A 25,890-nucleotide genomic window follows, 5' to 3' on the forward strand; every position below is an offset into this window, starting at 1 on the left:
AGGAGGCTGGCTGTGGGAATAAACTGGAGCCTGAGTTCTGAGGCTAAGATCGCAGGGACTCAGTTAACTCTCCTCCTCTCTCATGTGACCCACATGAATGCTTAGGACATGGGAGTGGGAAGGGCAGGTAAGAGAAAGCCTCAGGGACACATGACTTCTTTTTTCTTCCCTTCCCAAAACCCTTTCCTTTGCCTCTGTAAGGCCCTTAATACTCTCCAAGAATCTGCCTTTTCCTGAAGCCTGTCCAAACACTCCTTTCTCTCTGTCCCTCAGGAGCTGGTCCAGATGATTTCTGAGGGTCCCTTCAGGTTTCCAATTTGGGATCCTGCCGTTAAATCAATGATTAGCTGCACTATATACACCACTATATACAAAGCACTGTGCCTCAATTTCCCATTCTGTAAGATGCAGGGTTTGGACAAGGAGGCTTCTAAGATTTCTTCCAGCTTTTCACCTGTGATGTCTGAACCCCTATTTTGCAGAAGAGGAAATAGAGGCACAGGGAGGTTAACATGATTTCCCCCCCCTCCAAGTTATACTGTGCTAGTGGCAAAGATAGAACTATATTGATAGAACTTCTGAAGGATAGGACAAATTCTTGCTTTATATCACTTCAAATCTACAAGCTATGTGACCTTGACATGTCACTTAACTTCCGCCTGCCTCCATTTCCTCATCTGTAAAATGGGATAATAATAGCACACACCTTCCAGAGTTGTAGAGGATCAAATGAGATATTTGTAAAGTGCTTGGCGTATCTTAAAGTACTCTATAAATGCTTATTGTTTTCCCTACTTTTAGGTTCTCCTCTTTTCTTCATCTTTCACTCATCTGCTAAACTAATATTTCTTTTTTTTGGAAAGCTTTTTATTTTCAAAACATATGCACGGATAATTTTTCAACACTGACCTTTGCATAGCCTTGTGTTCCAAATTTTTCCCTCCTTGCCCCCACCCTCTCCCCTACATGGCAAACAATCCAAAAATACATGTGATACATTTTAAAAGAGGATAAATTTAATATATTAAACTGATATTCCTAAAACACTGATCTGATCATGGTTTCCTATACCTTTAATATAAAATACAAACTTCTCAGTCAATGAGGCTCCCACCTCCAGTCTAATTACTCCCTTCCACAGACTCTTCATTTCAATGATCCCGGCCTGCTTGCCTCTCCTCCAGAGAGGGCCTCTGTCTCCCGGGGCACACAGGACTCCCACTGTGTGGAATGCTCTCCCCTCACTTCCACGCACTTTTAGCCCAAACATTCCCCCTCCTCCTTCCCCTCCCCCCCTCTTGGAATCATATATATTAGATCAGGAAGCCATCTAATGCAACTCACTGATTTTACAGATGGAGAAACTGAGGCAAAAAGCTGTGATGACTTGTCCAATAGTTACATAAGTAATGGAGTCACGTCGGTTCAAGTTCCACTTCTGATGTCGCTTGGGGAAGTTATTTCTCCTCAGTTTCCTCTTCTGTAAAATGAGGCGGGGGGAGTTTTAGTCCGGTCAGCTTCTGAGGTCCCTCCCATCTCTGGATCCAAAGTCTTCTCCGCCACGCTTCCGCGCGCGAGCCGAGCCGAGCCCACGGTCACGCCGGTGGTCCCAGGGAGCTTCGCCAGCCGGAGCCTCAGGACACGTTTCACTGAAGCCGGAAACGAGCGACCGTCCCAAAGTCACATGGCTTGTCTGTCTAAGCAGACCCCAGCGCCCGGCCACAGGCGGGCAGGACTCGGACGCGCAGGGACGGTGCCCTGGGGCACCCAGGTACTGTTCGCTAGGGTCCACGCAGACCCTCGAGGGCAGTCTGGACTTACGGTTCCGCGGTCCAATGGGCCTCCGGGGCTGGGGTCTCTTTAAGAGCGGAAAGCCCCCTCCCCGTTTCCCCGGAGGAGGGGCGGAGAGGAGGCGGAGTCTCCCGAGAGGCTTTCTGGGCGCGCGGAGGGCCGGCCGGGCAGGTAAGAGTTAAAGGGGCGCGCCCGCGGGTCTGTCCGGCCTCCCTCCCCCTCCCTCGGCTAAGGCGGGGGGCGGAGCGGCCACGGTTGCGGAGGGGGCAGGGCCGCGCCGCTGCCACCAGAGCCGAGCAGGGCGAACAAAGCGTCCGTCAGTCCGTGCGTCCTTGTGTCCGTCCCGGGGGCCGGAGCCGCGGCCGGGCGAGGCGTGCTCTGGAGCTCCGGCCGGGGCATGGCTGCGCCCCTCCGGCCGGCCCCAGTCCCACTCGTGGCCCGGGTCCCAGCCCCAGTGCCGGCTCCGATCCCGGCTCCGGCCGCGGCCCCTGCGCGATCGGGACTTCCCCTTCTGCGGTTCTAGCCGGAGCCGCCTGCCAGGTAAGAGCCGGGGAGAGGGCGCTCCGCGGGGCCGGCCATTTGCAGCCCAGCCCCGGGCCCCGGGCCAGGTAATAAGCAGGACAGATTCCCCGGCCCGGAGCCCGGGAGAGCGTGGCCTCCCAGTCTCGTGGGGAAGTTGAGAAGGTAAACAGTGCCGAGGGTCCCCGGGCCTAGGCGGCTCGGGTGGTCTTCTTGGCCCCGGGGACTCTCCCGCCAGCCTCCGTGGGCTGCTCTCTATCCCAGATGCCACCTGCAGGCCTGGCAGTCTGGAGGAGCCCGCTCAGGAACCGTCCACATGTAGAAAGAGAGCGAGAAAGTTTTCTGAGCTCCGTGTTGGGGGGCAGACCCCTTGTGTCCGTCGGAGTTCTGGCGGAAAGCACGAACGCCCCTCTTTTGTTTGGGGAGCACTGGATGCTTGAGCCTTCCCACTTTGTTGCCCTCGTCTCACATCTGGGACAAGGAACAAGGAAAAAAATGAAGTCCACAGGGCTGGCGGATGGGAAGAGATCGGCTTAGAAACTCCTGCCAGCGCTGAAGATTGCCAGGAGTCTAGGCTGTGGTGCCAGGCCAGGTTCCTCTTCCTTGTCCTGGAAAGCGGGGGCTGTGGGTGACCTCCAGGAGGGCAAGGTACAGGTACTTACTTGGCCCCTGTGAAGTTCTAGGGACGCCGTGGGACTGTGGTCCCGCTTCCTGCACAGGTGTGGTGCAGTGGAAAGCGTTCTGTCTGAATCTGGAGCCCCGAGGAAGTGCTTTTTGTCTATGAATTATCAGCACTCTGTCCCATCGCTCATCCCCGTGGTTTGCATTTTCTCAAACACATTTGTGTGCCTTTTCCCTTTCCTTGGATCTCATAGCTTCCCCCATATCTGGCTTATTATACACTTATTGACCGACTGTCTGTCTGCCACTTACCATCTTCTTGATCTTGGTCCAGTCATTTCTGCCCAAGAAGTCGGGAGTCACTCTTGGAACTTTAATTTCCTCATTTGTCAAATGAATAGATCACAGTTTCTTCAACTTCTTTCACTCATGATCCCTTTTAGCTTGAGAAATTTTTACAAACCCTGGGGATATCGGTATATAAAATAAGTACAAAAGTCAGACATTTACTGAGTAAATCACAATTTTGCGACTGCCATGCTTAGTTATGCGATCCCATTTGAGGTTAAGAAGCTTTGGACTAGATTAGTGGTTCTCAAGATCTGGGGTCTCTGTTGTCTACACATGCACATATCTACAATTTTAAGAGTGTAAAGACCACTTTGGGGCCAAAAGTTTTGAGAACCACTATATGTAGGTGATGGAATCGTTGAGTTGCGGTGGACTATGCCCTTGTCACTTACCACCTGGGTAGACCCAAGGGTCTCTAGGCCTTAGTTTGCTTCTGAGGTCCCTTCCAATGTGATCATCTTCTTGTGGGAGTTCAGCCCTTGACCCTGAATTTTAGGGGAAAACTGAAGGCTAGAATAAGTGCCATCCACATGGAAAATCCTTGACCTGGGAATTGGAGGGACTTGGGATTTCTTAAGTAAAATGTGCTCCTGTGTTTCAAGCAAAAGGAAAATATAATGATCTCTGGTGAGTTTCTCAGATTTGATGTTAGATTACCTCTGATGAGTTTCGCAGATTTGGCATTAGATTAGATAGCATCAAATTGTGAGCTCCTTGAGGGCAGGAACTTTTTGCCTCTTTTTGTATCCCCAGTGCATAGCACAAGGCCTGACACAGAGTAGGTGCTTGACAAAGGTCTGATTGCTGTGTGATATTAGGCAAATGACATAAATTCTTTGAGATTTTTTTTTTTTTCCTGGAAAGTAGAGTTGGTCAGATAAACTGATCTCTAAGAATTTTATCAATCTAGGGCTGGGATTCTCTGTGATCTTTACCTCTCTGGCCAGGGTGGCTCATGAATAAATACTGAGTAAGGACAGCTCTGGACTTCTTGGAAAATAGTGAATGACAAACAGGAGCCTGTCTTCCTGTCATCCATCAACTTGACTCTTCCTGTCTCTGACAAATTATTCCCATTCTTTGGCAAGTGTCTTCCTAAATAGAATAAGAAATCTGTAGATCTAAGCATTAAATTGTTCCACTAACTCATTATGTGACCCCAGGCAAGCCATTCCATTTTCTTAGCTGTATAGTGGGAAGAATATTAATTATTTCCTCCTCCTCCTTACCTTTTGAGACAGCTTGGACTGGCTGTGAGCTTAGTCAGACATGAGGCTGACCCACACTGGGTGACCTTAGCTTATAATAATTATTTCCTTTCTAATTAGGGGAGAGGATATGCATGTACTAGATCCTGATCTTCTATTGGCTTCAGGTGTGTGTGCGAGGGAATATAGTAGAGAGGGCAGGGGAGCTCCCCACCTGTACCAAAGGAATTATGGAGCTCAGATGGCATGGATCTTCGATGGATCTCTGGCATGCCATAGTGTGCAGAATGCTGGATCTGGAAGTGCTGGGAACTCAGGAAGATAGTGTTTATATGGGACAGATTGGCTCTCTCTGCCTCAGTTTGTTCATCTCTAAAAGGGGATGACGGATCTTTGGCGTGCCGTAGTATGCAGAATGCTGGACCTGGAAGTGCTGGGACCACAGGAAGACAGTGTTTAGATGGGACAGATCGGTTCTTTCTGCCTCAGTTTGTTCATCTCTAAAAGGGGATGATAATAGCATCTATCTCCCAAAGTTGATCCCAAGGATCATATGAGATAACCTTTGTAAGTCACTTTGAAAACTTTAAAACAATATAGAAATCCTTGCTTATTGTTAAGTCACCTAACCTTCAGTTTCCTCATCTGTAAAATGGGGATGATACTAACATCTCCCTCCCAGAATTGTTATAGAAAATCAAGTGAAATGTTTGCCAAGTGCTTTGCACAGTGCTTAGCACATAATAAGCCTAATATAAATGTTAGCAATTACCATTATGATTCCTTGCTGGCTGACTGGAAATTACTGGAAAAATAGATATAATATTAGCACCTACTTTCACAGAGTTGAATAAATCAGATGAAATCTGTAAAGTGCTTTGCAAAAGCTATGCAGCAATGCTAGTTATGATGATGATATAGGGCTGGAAGAGACCCCAGATGTCCTCCAAATAAATCCCCCCATTTTACAAAGAAGAAAACTGAGGCCCACAGAGATGAAGTGCCTTGATCAGGGTCACACTCATAGATAAGGCTTATTCAAATATAAAACTGGTGCTTTTTGTTTGTATTTTTTAAATACAGGCAAAAGAATGTGGCGGTCTCTTTAAGTCACCTGAATAACAGTCTCAATCACTGCCTTTGGTATGAGGAAAATTATTCCCCGGCCATGTCTTGAGAGGCCTTTAAGTGAGTTATAGCTCTTAGGTAGACCTGGTTTCCCAGGATTGTGAGATCACAGATATAGAGGTACAGGAGATTTTAGGGGCTCCGTCATTTTAGAGGGGGATTTGTGACTGAAAGGCTACCAGCTACAGTAATGAAAGCTGTCCTTCAGCAGAGCCCATCAGGTGTGTGAAACCTTCAGACACATTTACGACTCCCAACCTCACTTAGGGACATGGTACTGGCTGGGTGGAGCGAGCATTTATTTTCCTCATTTTTATTTTCTGTGCTTCAAATTGTGTTCAAATTTTTTTCCCATCCAAAAGGGAAGAAGGAAAAAAAAAGGTTTCTTATACGACCTACCTGGAATAGCTAGGGAATGGACTGGCATTATGGTATTTGACTCTGGAGTCAGAGGCTCTGTGTTCAAATCCCTCCTTTGTGTTCCTGGGTAAGTGCCTTTACCTCTCTGGGCCCCAGGTTCTCCAGGTCTCTTGTAGTTTCAGAGCTTCGATTAGCTCTGGTCATACCATTAAGAATTCATATTTTTTTTAAATTCCCATTTTATAGAGAAGATTGAGACTGTAAATAACAGCTAGTGTCAGAAGCAGGATTTGAAACCAGATTTTTCTTGGTGCATAGTAGGTGCTTAACAAATAGCTGCTCTTTGATTTCATCTTCATACAAATGGAGCAATGACTGAGTATTGTGGACCCAGGAAGCCTTGGCTGAGAGTTCTCAGCATCTGGCCTGGTCCGGGGCAGCATCCTGAGACTTCCTTAAGTCATTGGGATGCTCAGGGACTTGATGCTGACCCAGTAGTGTTCCTTGGCTCTCTGCCGCCAGCCTCCCCCTGGACCTTACATCCTCCCTCAGCTCCTGTTTGGTGAGTAGCTGGCCTGGTTTCGAATTCTGTGGCCCTGTGGTTTCCGTGGGAACACAGCAACTTGCTAAAAATAACATCTAACCGAGGAATGGAAGCCATATCTCCTGCTTGGACCCTCTCTGGGAGGGAGGATGGGGAGCAGTCTATTTTGAACTGTGGGTCTTCTGGGATCTAGCTTCCTTTTGAGCTGTGTAGAAAGCTATGGCTCAAAATCTTCCCTATCCTCCTTTAAAAAAATAATTTAACCATTGTTCAGTTGTTTTTTGGTTGTGTCTGACTGTGTGACCCCATTTGGGGTTGTTTCTTGGAGTAGTTTGCCATTTCCTTCTCTAGCATATTTTACAGAAGTGGAAACTGAGGCAGGCAGGGTGAAGTGACTTGCCCAGAGTTACACAGCTAGGCCAGATTTAAATTCAGGTCTTCCTGACTCCATGCTCTAACCATTGTACGACCTAACTACCCAACAAATGTATATAATCGAGCAGAACAAATTCTCTCTTGCTCCGTGTCCAAAAGCATATGGGTCCGTTATCTCTCAGTCATGTGGGTCACATGTTTCATTATCTTCTGGTTCTTAGAATTGTGGTTTATTGTCACTTGGCATCTTTTGGCCTTTTTATTTATTTATCTTAATTTTTGAGAATGGCTCTCCCTTTCTTGCTCAGGCCCTTGTTCCCAGCACTGATGGCCATGGAAGCTCTAACCTGCTTCCTATTTCCAATCTGGACCTGGAGTCTGGGTCACCCTTTTCTCTCCCCATACCACTAAACGTGTCTATTACAGGTTAATTAACTACACCCCACAAGATAGGGGGTACAGATATTCTTGTTCCCCTTTTATGAATGTAGTAACTGAGACTCAGTGAGCTGACCTGTCTTGTGTGAGAGCACAGTGCTAGTTTGCACCTGAAATGGGGTTTGAACCCCAGGCTCTTTTGCAAAATTGCCATGACCTTTTTTATAATATTATCACTCTGCCTCTGCTGAGGGGGAGCTCGAGCTGTTGGACTGAGGGCTCATGATCCCTGGGGAGTCCTGCTGGCCCATGCCTGCTTAGCATTTTGATTCTGGGAAAAGAAAAGTTTTCATGAGCTCATGGATTGAGAGCTGTACCATAGATGGAGAGCTTATGAGGGAGAAAGACCAGAGAATGTAGGGATATTACCGGCATAACACAGGTCCAGGATAGGAACCAAAACTTAAAGAGTTCGAGAGAATATAAATAGTCTGTAAGTCAATCAATCAGTAAACATTTATGAAGTGCCTATGGTATACCAGGAAGCATGTTAAGCACCAGGGATACAGAAAAATAGTTCCTGCCCTCAAGGAGCTTTCAATCTAATGGTGGAGATCATTCATGAAGACACAAATGCACATGCAAAGAGTGTGCAGGAAAAATAGGAAATGGTTAATCGAGGGAAGGGATTGGAATTATGAGGGGTTGGGGGAAGACTTTCTGGAGGAGGTGGGATTTTTATTGGGACTTAAAGGAAACTGGAGAGGTCATTAATTGGAGCCTAGGAGGGAGAGCATGGGGGCAACCAGAGCAAGAAATGGAGAACCTTGCTCATGGAACAATTAGGAGGCCAGTGTTGCCGGACAGACAAGTATTCACTTAAATACAACTCTCTGGTGTCATGGTATCCTTCAAGAACGAAGGTCAAATGATAGCAAAATGTATAGTAAGGTGTAAGAAGATGGGGAAAGTGGTATGGGGTTAGGTTATGAAGGGTTTTAAATGCCAAACAGCATTTGTATTTGATCTTGGAGGCCATAGAGAGCCATGGGAGCTTACTAATTAAAATAAAAATAAATGTATTTTAGGAAAATCACTTTAGCGGCTGAAGGGGGGAGACTTGAGGCAGTGGCTGCAATAATGCAGGTGATGAGGGGCCTGCACCTTTGGGATGGCAGCATCTGGAGGGGAAAAGGTGGTGCCTTCTAGAGATGTTGCAGAAGTGAAATCAAAAGGCCTTCGCAACAGCTTGAATGTGGTGGGGAGTGAGAAATCCAGGGTAATTCCTCCCAGGGAGCTTGGGAGGAAGCTGCTGCCCTCCACTGTAATAGGAAGGTGGGGGGGTGCAGTTAGGAGAAAAAGATAATAAATTCCCTTTTGGATGTGGTTGAGTTTGAGATGTCTGCTGGACATCCTGTTTAACTATCTGGAAGGCAGTTAGAGATGGAGATTAGACGTCAGCAGAGAGATGGGGATGGGTAGATTTGAGAATCAACAGCAGAGGTAATTAAATCCATGAGAGCTGATGAGGTCCCATGGTACAATACTACAGAGAGAGGATGAGCCCTCTATGGGGAGAGCAGATGACCCAGGAGAAATCAGTGACGTTAGAGGAGACCCGGGAGACAGGGTGGCTTGAAGATCCTGAGAGACCTTGTCCAGGAGGGAGAGAAGGCAAGAAGAATGAGGACTGAGAAAAGGCCAGGGGGTTTGGCCACTAAGATTGGGTGCTGAGGTTGGAAGCCAGAACCTAGAGAAGAGGAGAAGGAGAGGAAAGGGAGTGAAGGAAGGTACCTACTATAGACAGCCTTTCTTTTAATTTTAATTTTTATTCTTTTAGTGGGTGAGTAACACTTTTTTTGTTTGTTTGTTTTGGTAATAGCTTTTGATTTTTCCAAATACATGCAAAGGTAATTTTCAACATTCATCTTTGCAAGTCTTGTGTTCCAAAATTTTTTTCCCTCTCCCTGCTATCCCTCCTTCCCTTTCCACTTGACAGCAAGCAATCCACTATAGATTAAATATGTGCAATTCTTCTAAACATATTTTCATATTTGTCATGCTGTACAAGAAAAATCAGATCAAAAGGGAAAGAAAACAAACACTATAAAGGAAAAAAAAAGCAAGCAAATGTCCCCCTTCCCACGGCCCCCCCCCCCCCCACCAAAATAAAATGGTGAAAATACTATGTTTTGATCCACACTCACTCCCCATAATCCTCTCTGGGTGCAGATGGCTCTCTCCATTGCAAGTCTATTGGAACTGGCTTGAATCACCTGATTATTCAAAAGAGCCATGTCCTTCAGAGTTGATCATTGCATAATCTTGTTGTTTCTGTGGGTAATGTGCTCTTGATTTTGCTCATTTTACTCAGCGGCAGTTCCTGTAAGTCTCCCCAGGTCTCTCTGAAATCATCCTGCTGATCCTTTCTTATAGAACAATAAATAATATTCCATTACATTTATCTACTATAACTATTCAGCCATTCCCAGCTGATGGGCCTCCACTCAGTTTCCTTGCTGGAAAAAAAAGGCTAAAACAAACATTTTTGTACACGTGGGTCTTTTCCCCTTTATGATCTCTTTGGGCTTTAAGCCCAGTAGAGACACTGCCGGATCAAAGGGAACACACAGTTTTATAGCCCTTCGGGCATAGTTCCATATTGTGTTAGGGCCTGTTCTAAGTGTTTAGCTACAAAGGGCAGAAGACATTCCAGATGATAGGTGTTGGCGCTGGAAGGTTCAAGGGAGAGGAGGGATGTGGGCGTGTTTGGATGGTGGGGGAGGAGGCAAGTGTAAGAGCAAGTGTAGGAGTGGAGATGACTGAGGTCGCCATCCATTCATGGGCATCTTGGAGAGGCAGCTTTGCACTTGGGCAGAGACACCATGGATGGGTGCACATGGCAATCCAAACCATGCCTGTTTGGGCATAGTGTGCATAATGGACACTAAGACAGGACAAACAAAATGTTCACTGCCCTTGGGAAGCTGAAGGTTTGCTGGGGAATAGGGATGATACATGGCAAGATAATTGGGATTCATGGTGAAAATGGAGGGACGGAGGCCAGAGAAGATGCACTGGCTAGTTGCAGCTGAATTGAACCTTGAAGGGGGATGAGGATTGTGAGAGGCAGAGATGAGGAAGGAGGATGGCTTCCAGTTTGCCTGGAAAGTAGAAAGGTGTGATCAGAAATCACAGGAAACAAATCTAGCAGAGCGGACTAGAGGCAAACTGTGAAGGCTGTCATGGATTTGGAGACAGGAAAATTTTGCTTCCAAGCAATCACCTTGTTATTTAGTCCCCTGGATCCTACTGTCCAGTTGGGGTTTCTTGGCAAAGAGTTTGTCTGGAGTGGTTTGCCATTTGTTACTTAGTCATTTAGATATGTCTCTTTGTGACCCCGTGGATTCTATTGTGCAATGGGTTTTTCTTGGCAAAGGGTTTTTCTGAAGTGATTTGCCATTTCCTTCTCCAGCTTATTTTTACAGATGTGGAAACTGAGGCAAACAGAGTAAGTGACTTGTCCAGAATCACATAGCTAGGAAATGGGATTTGAACTCTGATATTCCGGCCTCCAGGACCAGTAATCCAATGAGCCACCTAGTTGTGTGATCTAAAGTAGGTCAAATCATCTCTCTGATCCTCAATTTCATCAGCTATAGAATGGAGGCAATGTTCTCCAACATCCTTTTTAGCTGTAAGCCTTCTTATTCAAACTGAACAATTCAGATTATACCCTGGTGGCAATAGGGAGCCAGTGAATTTTTTTGAACAGGAGAGTGCTGCGCTTTACGATGATTATTTTGTCTTGAGGAGGATGAATTGAGGACCTGGAAGTAAGGAGACCACTTTGGAGGCTGTTGCCTTATTCTGAGAGAAAACCTAGACAGAGGGTGGTAATTACATGAACATGAAAAGAAAAAGGAGTGAGATAGGAGGTAGACAGGGCTTTGGGGGGGGGGGGACTGTGCCTCCAGCACCAGGTTCACAAGCTCAGACTTCCACCTTTTCCTCTCTTCTTCTTCCCTCTGTTAGCCATAGAATTGAGAAACAGGAGAAGGAATCTCATAAGCTCCAAGGAGGAAGGAAGGAGGGTCTAGAAGGATGGATTGGTCTACACTGTGAAAAGGGAGGAGAGAGAAGAGAGAGAAAGATCACTTATAAGGGGCTGTGGGTCAGATCAAGGAGGTTATTCCTCTTCTTTACTACTCTCTTCTGACCTTAGCATCCCACCAGAACCCATGTGTCTAGATCTTTGGAGAAGGTCTTGTGACATCTCTTCTTCATTTCCCAGAGCCCAGTTTTGTGAGCCAAGGCTTAACAGTCATGATCAGATCTGATTAAAGATCCCATCGATTCTGTCTCTTAAGATATGGATGGGGCTTGAGGGGTTACATCACCACTTTGAAGTTGGTCCCCCCAGAAGTGTTAAAACTTTTGTCTGACTCCCGATTGGCCATCCTGGATGAGGGAAGCGCAAGCTGTGTTTCCTTGGCAACTCTGACTCTACTATGAGAAACCAGAATGCAAATGGTGGGATAGATATGGGTGCACTATCCTAGTCCAGGCTCTTATTATCATTCTAATTAGGCAATTTTTTTTTCAGGTGATAGTTGCTAAATTCTTCTTCTTCTTCTTTTCTTTTCTTTTTCTTTTACAGCTTTTTCTTTTCAAAACACATGCATAATTTTCAACATTGACTCTTGGAAAACCTTGTGTTCCAAGTTTTTTCTCTCTCCTTTCCCACCGCTCTCTCCCTTAGACGTCAAGTAATGCCATATGTATTAAACATGTGTAATTCTTCTACACATATTTCCACCATCATCATGCTGCTCAAGAAAAATCAGATCAAAAAAGGGAAAAAAATGAGAATGAAAACAACAAAAAGGTGAAAATACTATGCTGTGATCCACACTTAGTCCTGTCTCTGGGAGCAGATGGCTCTCTCCATCACAAGACCATTGGAACTGGCCTGAATCACCTTGCTTTTGAAAAGATGGCAGATTTCTTAAATGAAAATATTTTTTTTCAATTAGACTATTATAATAACTTCTGCTGTATGCTGTCTTTCATGTGCCACCTTGCCGGAAAAGCCTTCCTTAGTCCCTATGAGTATTCTGCTCTGAGCTCTTCAGTGGCTCCCCGTTGCCTCCAAAGTAAAATCGAATTCTTTTACTGGACATTTGAGGCCTTTTACAACCATTTGTCATCTGCCTGTCTAACCTGTTCTGACCTGGCAGCCTAAGAAACATCTGGTCTGACCTGAACCAAATTAAAATATAATTGGGAAAAATTTAAGAAAATAAATAAAAATACAGTAAAACATAGGATTATATTTTAAAGTCAAGTCAGTTTTTGGCAGGAGTCCTGCACAGTTTAGAGACCTCATTTTTATTTGGGTTCGACATCGTAGCTCTGGCTTTTTAAATTATAGTTCACAACCCCATAAGGGCTCTTAGAACTGAATGTGAGGGTTGTGAAATTGTGATTTATTAGCAGGAAATGTTTGATTTTTATACCTATTTTATATACCTATATTTCTGGGGTCAAATTTCAGGAGTGGAAAAGGTTTCAGAAACTCTAGTCTAGACTCTGGTGTCTGAACTTATCCCTCTTTACTCAGTCCCTGGAATGGCTTTTCTCCCCATCTTGGTCTGATGGATTTCTCCCTCTTATTTAAAGACTTGTGCAGGAGCAGCTGGCTAGTGCAGTGGAGAGAGTCCAGGCTCTGGAGTTCAAATGTGGCCTCAGATACTTATTAGCTGGGCAAGTCACTTACTCTCAGTTGCCTTAAAAAAAAAAAAAAAAAAAAGATATACGCTTTTAAAGGCTGCCTCCTCTTGGAAGCCTTCCCAGATCTACCGGGTTGGGAACCCCTTTTTCTCTCCTTACCTCCCATGGTTCTTTGTTCTCTCTGATATTTTTGCCAGGGAATGTCTGTGCTTTAGTTGCCTTCTCATTTGTAAGCATCTTAAGGGCAGGGACCTTCTTGTTCTTCCAACAGGACGCTTCATCTGCCCTGAGGGCCCAGGTTTGTCCCTGGCTGTGCTTCTAAAGCTGGGATGCCCTCCCTCCTTATCTCCAGCTTCCATCAAGTCCCAGCTAAGATCCCACTACTTCCAAGAAGCCTTTCCTGAGTTCCTTCTTTCTATAATTATCTTCCCTTTTTCCTGCATAGATCTCTCATCTGAACAAAGTTCTTTATGTGTCATTCCCCCTCAGCCTCCTCTGCCTCCATTAGATTGGGAGCTTTTTGAAAGGAGAGACTCACTTTTACTGGCCTGGCATATAGTAGGTGCTTAATAATTGCTTGCTGCCAGAGATTGTGAGAGGTAGGGCTGAGGTGGGCGAGCAGAGTCCTAGGCAGAGGCTTGGTCAGGAGCTGGGAGGAGGTGGGTTGGATCAGTTGAGTGAGGAGGAATCGGCTGGTAAAGGCAGACTGTGTCCAAATGGCGAATTTTTTTGAGAGGCAAGAGTGAGCCATTGAAGCTTCTTGAGGGAGTGGTTGTTTTTTAAGTGCTTTGTCCTGGGGAAGCCCAGGTTTCCTGGGCAGGAGATGGGAGGAGCCCTTTCTTGGAATGTGGGCTTTAAGCAGATGTAACCTAATGGGAGGCTCCTGGAGGTTGTGAGTTCAAGGAGAGGCTGGATGACTAGTCAGTTAACAATAGGATGACCTATTAGTCAGGGTCTGCTATGCCAGAGATAGGAAGACACAAACGTTTGGTCTTCTAAGAAGGTCCGTCCTAATGGGAGGGGCAGCAGGACAAAGTAACAGCAAGATCATCTGCAGAAGGAAGGGGCTCGCCCCGGGAGGGTCCCAGGTAAGTGTTACAAGGGGTGGGAGCCGGTGAGGAGGGTGCCGCAGGCGTGGGACACGGAGGACCCTCTTTTCTGTCGGAGGACCAGTCAGGGCGTGGGGGAGAGTTACGTGTTTGTGACAAGCCTGGAAGTTGAGGAGTTACAGACCAAGGGGAGGAGATAACCAGGGACCACCAGAACTTCCCATTTTGGGCAATGTCAGAGCTGGGCTTGTTGGGGGGGGGGGGGTAGGCTGCCTTCACCCTGATTGGGCGAGATGAGTTTTATACTTGATTGAACATGATACAGGCTACAGAGGAGAGCAGAGGGAGAGCCTTTGGGAGAGGGAAGCCCCTCTGATTGTAACATGGGTACTTATTATTGACCCATCATCAAGCATTTATTAAGTACCAACTATTTGCCAGCCTCTGCAGTAGGAGCAGGGCTACAAGGAAAAAAAATTGCTTTTAGGGAGGTCACAATCCATCAGGAGAAATGAGACATATAACCTGTAAGTGCATATGAAAACTAAAGCTAGTAGTTATAAAATACTTTTGGTGTATTTATTATATTACATATTTATTTTATTGCATTGCATGCTATTATATGTTTGTGATATATTACATCATATTATATATTTATTATATATCACATCCAATTTATCATATTACAGTCTATTATATTAATCCTATATTATTATTTCATATTGTTATATTTTTACCTTGTAAATATTATGTTATATTGAACATTTATTACATTTTACGATATATTATGATATAACATTGTTATGTATTACATTGTACACGTATTACATATTACAAATTTATTATATACTACATTATACATTTATAAAAATTACATTATATCATTTAATGTTATATGTTACATTATATATATACATTTTATATATATATATATGCCTAGTATATAATATATGCTTATATATTACATTACATATTATGTTATATCATATTTGTTCTATTTTATTCTATGATTACATATTACATTATGTTGTATAATTTATCTACACTTATATGAATATATATATTTATATTATTTATTTAAATATAGACAGATATACATATATTACATTATATTAGATATATTTATCTAAATTTATATAGAAATATACTGGTATTATTTGTCTAAATATAGACATATATACACATATTACATTACATTATATATTTTAATCTAAATTTATATAGAAATATCTTGATATTATTTATCTAAATATAGACATATATAAACATATTACATTATATTATATTTTAATCTAAATTTATATAGAAATATCTTGATGTTATTTATCGAATATAGACATATATACATATATTACATCATATTATATATTTTAATCTAAATTTATATAGAAATATCTTGATATTATTTATCTAAATATATATTATATATTTTTATCCAAATCCAGATCTAAAACATACATTTTTGCTTCTTACAGTAACCCTGGGAGATGGGGAATCTGAGGCCTGGGTTTACATAGCCTAGTAGATGAGGGAGGCAGAATAACGGTGTTGTCCCAGCGAGCTGCCTGAGGTGATTTTATGGGGGGCCCTAGTCCCTGCAGGGGCCGGGGGGTTACTCTGGAAGGCCCCTGCCTTAGAGGCATTGCTTGAGCTGAGCTCTGAAAGCTCTTCCTATGGAGCCCAAGTGAGGAGGGAGGGGTGGGGAAAGGGAGCTGGCAGCATTCTGGCTCCAGCTTCTTGTGAGTCCAGAATTGGGCCAGTCCCCTCAGGGAAGGACGGGTGGGGGGCAGAGAGGGAGTGTGACCCCTGTATAGAAGAGCAGGAATTTGTTGATTAGCTAGGAGAGCCAGACTGCCCCCGTTACCCCCGCCTGCTCCCTTGGACTTTCCTGGGGGGTAGGAGGAGGTGCCCCCTGGAAGCCCCGGAGCTCACTTTGCCTTCTCTTACGCGGCTCCCTGCTCAGGACTAAGATGTGGGTGTCTCAGGTGAGGAGGGAAGCAGGAAGCTGGCCCAGTCCCCCCTCCTCCCCCCCACAGGACAGTGGTTATGCCCAGGGGTCCCTGCCAGGAGCGGAGCATCCCTGGGAAGAGAGGCGGGGCAGGGGCACCCATAGGCAGAGTCAGGGAGGCTCGAAGGCTCCCTCTGGCTCTGTCCCCGGCTCTCCGGCGACCTTGGGCCTCTGCCTGGCCCTGGGAAACATTGGAGATAAGTCGACTTGTCTTTGTTGCAATTTCTGTCCCTGCCTGCGGTTGGGCAGGAAAGGGGGCTGGCCACAGGCTGGTCACCGTGTGAGTCAGCGCCCTCAGCAGATCCGGGAATTCCTGCCGTCCTGGCCGGCCCGGGCCAACAGCCGAAGCTGTCTCGTCGGGGTCCCCTCCCCGACCTTCTAGAGTTCCACGTGGGGATGGAAAAGAGGCCTGTGGTTGAGTCTTTGTGGTCTGGCAAAGGGAGTGAAGTGCTTGGCCATTCCCTTCTCCAGCCCATTGTACAGATAGGGAAACTGAGGCACACGGCGTTGCACAGCTGGGAAGGGTCTGGCTCAGGAAGATGAGCATTCCTGACTCCAGACCAGTGCTCTAACCCCTTCACGACCTCGCTGCCCTGAAAAGGGGGGATACGCCCTAAAGGGTGCTCCCTCTTTGGGGACTGGTGGAAAGCTTATTAGCTACCTGGAAGAGTCACATGGCAGCTCTGGGCTCCGGGTCCTCATCTGTGAAAAGAAGGAGGCTGGACTGGATCGCCGAGCAGATCCCTTCTGGCTCTGGAGAGTATGTCAGCTCTCCGGGCCTGGATCTCCCCAGGGCGTAGCCCAGTGCCCGGCACATAGTAAGGGCTTAATAGACACTTGGGTACTGTGAAAGCTTGAGGCTGTGTGGGGATGGGACCCTCCAGTTTTGTCCCTCTGTGCTTCCCCTTCCATATAGATGGCCCCCTCTGGAACTTAGCTAGAGTCTTCAAGAGTTCTGGTGGAACAAAGAGTCTTCCCCTGGTTTGCTGCTGAGCTCAGGGCCTGGCACATAGTAGGCACTTGAAGACTTGAACCCTAATCATGGGTCCTTGGCAGCCAGACAGAGCGGTGCTCAGACGACGGATCTTCCCCTCTGGGCTCACCTCTGGATGTTGAGAGGTCAGGGATGAGACAGTCTGAGATCTGATAAGTGAGTGGCTAGAAAGGGCTGGATTCAGAGCAGAGATATCAAGAGCAAGGAAGCCCCTGTCCTTGGGGAGCTTGTGCCCCAGCGCAGAGGGGAGCAGGGGGTGAGGGAGGAAATGTTGGCTGGGGAAGTCCCCGGGACGGGGAGGGGGAGGCGCTGTGGCCGCTGCAGGATGGCATCCGCCCTGAGAATAACCATTCTTCTGCTACTTTGCAAAACGCTCTTTGTGCGGGCTCCCATCTGACCCTCAGCCTTGGTGCCTTCTCATACCCATTTTACAGAGGAGGAAACTGAGACTGAAGAGAGGTTAACCAGCCTTTCCAGGGGAAAGATCCCATTGCTGCCCTGGGGGGCTCATGAGGGAGAACATGGGCAAGCAGTGAAAGACAGGATGGGTGGAAATAACCTCCTTCTGGGGGCTCTAGGATTAAGTTGCCTCGGGAGGACTTCCCAGCTCTCCCAGTCCAGCGCACTGTGGTGCATACCACCGGCCTGCAGGAGGGGGCTCCGCTTTTTCAGTGGGATTCCCAGAGAAAAAGTCCAGAATAAGTCACCGTCCGCGGTTTTGTGTTCAGTTTTCCGCAGCTGCTCCTTATCAGTGTCCGGGCTTTATTTATTGAAATGAGTCAGCGGCTCTGAGGCTGGTTGGTCTCTCCCCTGAGGCTGTGACTCAGCCGGCCAGGTCCGCAGCTCAGGCCCTTCCTGGCACGAAGCCGGCCAAGGGGCCGGGGCTCAGCACCGAGTTACGGGGTGAGGAGTGTTCTCTCTGTGCTGTCATGTGGGCTCGTCTCAAGTCTCCAAACAGAGATGGGGCCAAAGGCAGTCGGAGTGGGAGGGGGCTTAGAACAGGGGGTGTTAGAGCTGGGAGGGAGCTTAGAACAGGGGATGTCAGAGCTGGAAGGGGCCTTAGAACAGGGGATGTCAGAGCTGGGAGGACCCTTAGAACAGGGGATGTTAGAGCTGGGAGGGGGCTTAGAACAGGGGGTGTCAGAGCTGGGAGGGAGCTTAGAACAGGGGATGTCAGAGCTGGAAGGGGCCTTAGAACAGGGGATGTCAGAGCTGGGAGGACCCTTAGAACAGGGGATGTTAGAGCTGGGAGGGGGCTTAGAACAGGGGGTGTCAGAGCTGGGAGGGGTCTTAGAACAGGGGGTGTCAGAGCTGGGAGGGGTCTTAGAACAGGGGGTGTCAGAGCTGGGAGGGGTCTTAGAACAGGGGGTGTCAGAGCTGAGAGGGGTCTTAGAACAGGGGGTGTCAGAGCTGAGAGGGGGCTTAGAACAGGGGGGTGTCAGAGCTGGGAGGGCCCTTAGAACAGGCGGTGTCGGAGCTGGGAGGGGTCTTGGAACAGGGGATGTCAGAGCTGGGAGGGGACTTAGAACAGGGGATGTCAGAGCTGGGAGGGGTCTTAGAACAGGGGATATCAGGGCTGGAAGGGGGACTTAGAACAGTGGATGTCAGAGCTGAGAGGGGACTTAGAACAGGGGATATCAGGGCTGGAAGGGGGACTTAGAACAGGGGATGTCAGGGCTGGGAGGGGGCTTAGAACAGTGGATGTCAGAGCTGAGAGGGGTCTTAGAACAGGGGATGTCAGAGCTGAGAGGGGTCTTAGAACAGGGGATATCAGGGCTGGAAGGGTGACTTAGAACAGGGGATGTCAGAGCTGGGAGGAGGCTTAGAACAGTGGATGTCAGAGCTGAGAGGGGACTTAGAACAGGGGATGTCAGAGCTGGGAGGGGGCTTAGAACAGTGGATGTCAGAGCTGGGAGGGGGCTTAGAACAGTGGATGTCAGAGCTGGGAGGGGGCTTAGAACAGTGGATGTCAGAGCTGAGAGGGGACTTAGAACAGGGGATGTCAGAGCTGGGAGGGGGCTTAGAACAGGCGGTGTCAGAGCTGGGAGGGGGCTTAGAACAGGGGATGTCAGAGCTGAGAGGGCCCTTAGAACAGGCGGTGTCAGAGATGGGAGGGGTCTTAGAACAGGGGATGTCAGAGCTGGGAGGGGGCTTAGAACAGGGGATGTCAGAGCTGGGAGGGGGCTTAGAACAGAGAATGTTAGGGCTGGGAGGGGCCTTAGAACAGTGGATGTCAGAGCTGAGAGGGGTCTTAGAACAGGGGATATCAGGGCTGGAAGGGGGACTTAGAACAGGGGATGTCAGGGCTGGGAGGGGGCTTAGAACAGTGGATGTCAGAGCTGAGAGGGGTCTTAGAACAGGGGATGTCAGAGCTGGGAGGGGGCTTAGAACAGTGGATGTCAGAGCTGGGAGGGGGCTTAGAACAGGGGATGTCAGAGCTGGGAGGGGGCTTAGAACAGTGGATGTCAGAGCTGGGAGGGGGCTTAGAACAGGGGATGTCAGAGCTGGGAGGGGGCTTAGAACAGTGGATGTCAGAGCTGGGAGGGGGCTTAGAACAGTGGATGTCAGAGCTGGGAGGGGGCTTAGAACAGTGGATGTCAGAGCTGGGAGGGGGCTTAGAACAGTGGATGTCAGAGCTGAGAGGGGACTTAGAACAGGGGATGTCAGAGCTGGGAGGGGGACTTAGAACAGGGGATGTCAGAGCTGGGAGGGGGCTTAGAACAGTGGATGTCAGAGCTGGGAGGGGGCTTAGAACAGGGGATGTCAGAGCTGAGAGGGGACTTAGAACAGGGGATGTCAGAGCTGGGAGGGGGACTTAGAACAGGGGATGTCAGAGCTGGGAGGGGGCTTAGAACAGTGGATGTCAGAGCTGAGAGGGGACTTAGAACAGGGGATGTCAGAGCTGGGAGGGGGACTTAGAACAGGGGATGTCAGAGCTGGGAGGGGCTTAGAACAGTGGATGTCAGAGCTGGGAGGGGGACTTAGAACAGGGGATGTCAGGGCTGGGAGGGGCTTAGAACAGTGGATGTCAGAGCTGGGAGGGGGCTTAGAACAGGGGATGTCAGAGCTGGGAGGGGGCTTAGAACAGGGGATGTCAGGGCTGGAAGGGGGACTTAGAACAGGGGATGTCAGAGCTGGAAGGGGGACTTAGAACAGGAGATGTCAGGGCTGGAAGGGGGACTTAGAACATAAAATAAAAGGGCTGGGAGGGACCACTCCTCCAACTCCCTCATTTCTCTGGGAGGGCAGCTGCCCCCCAGAACAGGCTTGGACTTGTGTGGGCTTTCACAGCATGTCTGTGAAGGAGACGGTCCCAGAGTCTGGGTCTCCTGACTCCCAGGAGGGTGATGTGTCCAGCCCATACAATTTTTAGCCACAGGGGACCTTAAATCCTCTTGTGTTGAGCACCCCACTTTCTGGCTGATGGACAGGAGGCATTGAGGGGAAGGGTCATACGAGTGACTGAGGAAGTAAGTCAGGATCCAAACCCAGAGTCAGGCTCTGTCCGGGGCTCCGGCCACAGACTGGCCGCCCTCTGCCCTGCGTCACGGCCCCTGCAGACCATCTTTTCTGCTTTCTCTCCCCCGCCAGGTTCCAGGCCGCCATGAAGCTGAACGAGCGGAGCCTGGCCTTCTACGCCACGTGCGACTCGCCGGCGGACAATACGGGCTTCCTGTACAAGAAGGGGGAGCGCCACACGGCCTACCACCGGCGCTGGTTTGTGCTCAAGGGGAACATGCTCTTCTACTTCGAGGACCGTGACAGCCGCGAGCCGGTGGGCGTCATCATCCTGGAGGGCTGCACGGTGGAGCTGTGCGAGGCCGCCGAGGACTTCGCCTTCGCCATCCGCTTCGCCGGCTCCCGCTCGCGCACGTACATCCTGGCGGCCGACAGCCAGCCGGCCATGGAGGCCTGGGTCAAGGCCCTGTCCCGCGCCAGCTTCGACTACATGCGGCTGGTAGTGCGCGAGCTGGAGCAGCAGCTGGAGCAGATGCGGGCGGGGGCCAGGCCGAAGGCCGAGCCCCTGGCGCCCCCCCGGCGGGACCGCTCGCTGCCCTCGGGCGGCCTCCGGGAGAACGGCTGCGCCGTCTGGAGTCAGGAGGCACCTGGTTTGCCCAACGGGTCCCTCCCCAGGACAAGCCACGAGGGCGGCCCTCGGCCCCCCCCGCTCCCGCCCCGGCGGAAGCCCTCCCTGGGCAGCAGCCCCGCCCCCCTGCTGGTCCCCGAGACTCCCTTCTCCCCGGGAGCTGCCACTTTCTCTCGACTCCATGACTGGTATGGCCAGGAGATCCTGGCCCTGAGGCGGGAGTGGCAGCAGAGCCGGGGCCAGCTGTGACCCCGCTGCTGGAAAACCGGGGCGGGGGTGGGGCTGGGAAACTCTGGGTCATCGGCACCCATGGCCCACACGGGGAGGGAAAGCGCTGCTGGAAAGCCCCTAGTCTGAGACTCCCCCGGGGTCCGTCTGCGAGAGCCTCGGCTCGTGGCCGTCCGGACGGAAGCATCGCTTCTTCCCCTCTGACTCACTGGGGCCCTGACCGCTTGTCTGAGTGCTGGGCAGGAGGCTGCAGGACCGGCCCCGTGGGGGCCACCGGACACTCCCCCCAAGAGGCTGCAGGCCCCTGCCCCGCCTTGCGCAGGAGGCTGCAGGCCCAGTCCTGTGGGGGCCGCCCCGCCCAGCCCCTGCCTGGACACTCCATCAAAGAGCCTGCAGGATCAATCTTGTGGGGGCTGCCCAATCCAACCTTTGCCCAGGAGGCTGCAGGACCAGCTCTCTGATTCTCTTCTGACCTACCTGGCCCTTCTAAGAGGCTGCAGGCCCAGTCCTGTGGGGGCCGCCCCGCCCAGCCCAGTCCTGTGGGGGCCGCCCAGCCCAGTCCTGTGGGGGGCCGCCCAGCCCAGTCCTGTGGGGGCCGCCCAGCCCAGCCCCTGCCTGGCCCCTCGATCAGGGTGAATGAGGGTCATACTCTGAATGTGAGTCTGTGGCTCACTCCACAGCCAGGCTGGGATCGGGCCCAGGGCCCCCTGTAGCCTGTCCCGCCGGCCTCCATTGTGATTTCCCTTCCTCCTGGCCTTCTTTAAAACCCTTCTGGAGTAAGGAAAGCGGGGAGGGCGGCTGGTGCCGGGGACCCCCACTCAAACGGTACGACGTGTGTGTCTGTGTCTGCGTGTGTCCAGTGCGTTGTTTACAAAGCATCCTCACCACTCCCCCAGGGGCAGGGTTTCCTGTTCCCATCCTCTGGTGCGTCAGGAATCGGGGACGTCATGGGTGGGTGCTCCCCTCAGCCCCCTGCTTCTCACTCAGGTCATCTGAGGGGAGGGTGTGTCCCCCCAATGGGCCACCTCCCACCTCTCCCAGCATCACTAGGAAAACCGTTCTGTCACTGGACTCCTCCCTCAGCCCATTTTATTGATGTGAAAGTTGAGGCTCAGGGAAGAGGAGTGATCAGAGACCTTTGAGGTCACCTAGTCCAAGTCCCATTTTACAGCTCGGGGAGCTAAGACCCCATCACAAGTGTGGCAGGGCTGTAGCTAACATTACAGCAAGACCTTAACACATTTCCGTTATCATGTGATCCTCACAACTACTTTCAAGTTGGGTGCCTTTGTCCCACCCATTTTACAGAGGAGTAAACTGAGGCCTGTAGCAGGGCAGGGCTTGCTGGGGTCGTGCAGCCCCCTGACCTCTTACTCCGTTGTGCCCCTGGCCCAAAGTCATAAGAAGCAGAGATCCCTGGTCTGACCTCCAAGCCTGTGGTCCCTCTGTGCCTCAGTTGTCCTCCCTTGCAGTTTTCCCTTCCTTTTGTGCTGGTTTTTTCTCCTGCTGGGGAGGGGACAGCAGGTGGCTGGGGATGTGCCGGCAGCCTGGGCTAGGTCGTAACAGTAAGGGGGAGCCCCGTGAGGCGGGGGAGCCCCGTTCCCCGACTCCAGAGCACAATTCTTTCAACTCTTTAAAGGGATTTCTGTTTCTTCAGCTCCCCCAGAGAAGCTGTGTGGGGACTCAGGTTGTGGGGGCCAAAGCTGCCTCTGGAGTCCGAAAGACCTGAATTCAAATCCTGACATACCCACCTCAGTGCCTTCAGGTAAACCTATAGCTCCTTGTCACTGACCTTCAGGGCCGGGGAGTCCCTGTACTGCCCAGCAGTGGCTCCTGACCCTGTTGTCCCCCGCCCTCCTTGGGACCCTGGCAGGCTCCGGATGCTGGGAGAATGCCCGGGGCAGAACCTTGACCTCTCATACCTCAGTCTGGCCCCCCGCCTGGCAGTCAGCTGCCTTTTCTGATGCCCCCCTCACTCGTCAGCAGATCCGGGCTCCTCTCCTAACCCAAGGCTCGCCTCTCCCGCCTCCTGCTGCCCATCAGTCCCCGTTAACGTTCCCGCCGTCAGCCTGGGTTTGGGGCTCTGGAGCTGGACGGTTCCCGACCTCTGGGGCCTCCCCTCAGCCCTTCTCCAGCCGGACAATGGCGGGCAGCCGGTTACTTATCCTTAGGAGTCACGGCGGGGAGGTGGCGCGGCCGGGGAGCCTCGGGGAAGGACGACTTTCTGAGGTGGGAGGGACCCCCCTCAGTGATGACATTTCGGGTCTGATACAAAAAATGCAAGGATTAGGGCTTGTCACAAATAGACACTGACTTCCTGGGCCGGACCTGGGGCTGCCCAACAGGAGCTTCTGGAGATGGTGAGGGACCACTGGGGAGGTCGGGCCGGCCTCTGTGGGGAACATAGAGGCTTCTGGGTCAGGTTCGGAGCCGGTGGCTTTGGTCCCAACCATTCAGTTCCCATGTGAGTTGGGGAATCCTTCCCCAGGCCGCGGAGTTCTGGGGGAGGGACGCTTGTTCTGATTGGATGGGCTGGAAGAGAACTCTAACCCCCTCCCTTTACAGAAAAGGAGACTGAGGCAGGTCACCCAACTATAAGTGTTTGAGGTAGGATTTGAACTCAGGATTTTCTAATCCCACTCTAAACCTTGTGATGCCTTCATTCAGGAGGTGCTGGGAGGGACAAGCCCACACCGGGGCTTGGGGGGGCAAGGTCCCATAAGAGGCTGGCTGCCGTCTCCTCCCCTGGTTTTGTGGTTCTGGCGTTGGTAGGGAGGGTCTCCTACCGGGCCTGCAGAGACCTTTAGGGCCTGTTTCCTCCCTGGCTCCCCGCCATCTCACTGCTGGCCCAGTGAGAATAGATGAAGCTTGGATTTAAAAAGTTTTGTAAAAACAATTTAGGGCTTTCCCAGGTACTTGGTGCTTGGTGGGGTTCCTTCCCTCTCTGGTCCATGTCCAATAATTGGCTTTGCGAAGAAATGTTGGGGCCGGATCTCCTTAGAGATGCCTTAGGGCATTTGTTGGGAAGAAAGGAGTCACTGAAAGCCCCCAATTCCTCTTTTTTTCCTCTTCTAGAGGCCCTGGAACAGCGGGGGGACCAGGGCCAGTTGAATAAGGGGTTCCCCTCTCACCCTCCAGCTGTCTAAAGTAACCCAGTTTTCAGGCATGAAATATGAACTCCCATTTTGCAGATAGATCCCTGAGGCCAGAGAATAAAACTGCCGTTCCCTTCTAGATTTGTAGTCTGGATACATCCTGTTAGCTTGAGAGACCCAAATTAAATCCGAGAATTTTGCTTCCTCAGTTTCCTTAATTTAAAACTAGGGGTGGGGATAGCGTGCCCCTAAAGCCCTATTCTGCTCTAGACCAGACTTGGGGTTCCAGGGACATATTGGAGTGGAGTGGAACCCAGATGTCCTGATTCCTGGGGCATTTGTCTTTGCTATACAATGAAGGGGTTCACTCCTTGGTCCCCCGGGGGAGTGGGTCTCATTTCAGACATTGACCTCCCTACTGGTCAGATTATTTAACCTCCCAATCCTCTGGGGTTTAGATAACTCTAAAACTAAGTTGCTCAAGAGGTGCTACCATGCATGGGGAGAGGATTTCCTCACCTGGGAGTTGCTGTACAGCTCCAGCCTTCATTCTATTCCTAGACTAGAGGGAAGGCTCATGGCTGTCTCCCAATACTGAAGCGCTGTGCTCCCCAGGGGCTGGGAGCTGGGCTGTCTCAGAGACACCAGCCGGGAGGAAGTGCCTTCTGGGGACAGTGGATCTGGAGGGCAACCTGAGAAGGCTGGGAGTTTCCGGAGAGCTGAAATAAAATGACCTGTGTGAAGAAACGCGTGTTTGTAATCTTTCCATTCAAGCCGCCCATTTTCCTTTTGGGAAAAATTGATGGTCTGTCTCATCTATAGGAACTTGGGAGTGGGTCCACCCATTAGTAAAGCAACCTCAGTCATTTCAGTAAACATTAAGCACCTGCTGTGTGCCAGGCAGATATAAAGAGGCAGAAAACTCTGTCTTCAGGTTGCTTACAACCTAATGGGGAGATAAGATGGAGCAGCCAAGGAGCCTTGGATGGGCGGGTGACACAAAGCAAGTTTGATACAAGGATGAATTGGAAATAATTTAAGAGGGAAATTCCCTGGATTTAGTGGGATTAGGGCCTTCAAGTCTGCTTGGAGCCAAGCTTTTTATTTTCAAAACATAAAGATAATTTCCAATATTCATCCTTGAAAACTTTGTGTTCCAAATTTTTTTCTCCCTCCTTTCTCCCACCCCATTCCTCTGGACGGCAGGTAATCCAATACATGTTTAATGTGCAATTCTTCTATACATAATTCCACAATTATCTTGCTGCACAAGAAAAATCAGATCAAAAAATGAGAAAGAAAACAAAATGCAAGCAAACAATAAAAAGGTGAAAATGTTGTGTGGTTGTCCACGCTCAGTGCCCATGGTCCTCTCCCTGCATGCAGATGGCTCTCTCCATCACAAGACCATTGGAACTGAC

The 25,890-nt window shown here is 49.8% G+C and overlaps 1 protein-coding gene across 3 annotated transcripts; it reads left to right on the top strand.

The window, feature by feature from the left end:
• Positions 1–1,701: 1,701 nt before the first annotated feature.
• PHETA1 (PH domain containing endocytic trafficking adaptor 1) lies at positions 1,702–25,216 on the top strand. Of its 3 annotated transcripts, XM_074297391.1 has the most exons (3): positions 2,032–2,331; positions 15,533–15,627; positions 20,651–25,216. In XM_074297391.1, exon 3 carries the CDS (start codon positions 20,664–20,666, stop codon positions 21,393–21,395), a length of 732 nt encoding a protein of 243 aa, XP_074153492.1. In that variant the 5' UTR covers positions 2,032–2,331; positions 15,533–15,627; positions 20,651–20,663; the 3' UTR covers positions 21,396–25,216. The 3 variants fall into 3 exon arrangements, with proteins under 3 accessions (XP_074153498.1, XP_074153492.1, XP_074153486.1); XM_074297397.1 differs by lacking the exons at positions 2,032–2,331; positions 15,533–15,627 and adding an exon at positions 1,702–1,962; XM_074297385.1 differs by lacking the exon at positions 15,533–15,627.
• The last annotated feature ends 674 nt before the right edge of the window (positions 25,217–25,890 follow it).

Source organism: Sminthopsis crassicaudata, chromosome 1 (genome assembly GCF_048593235.1).
Source record: "Sminthopsis crassicaudata isolate SCR6 chromosome 1, ASM4859323v1, whole genome shotgun sequence".
NCBI lineage: Eukaryota > Metazoa > Chordata > Mammalia > Dasyuromorphia > Dasyuridae > Sminthopsis > Sminthopsis crassicaudata.

Coding starts and splice junctions, on each gene's coding strand:
- PHETA1 (XM_074297397.1), top strand. CDS start 20,664: ATGAAGCTGAACGAGCGGAGCCTGGCCTTCTACGCCACGTGCGACTCG.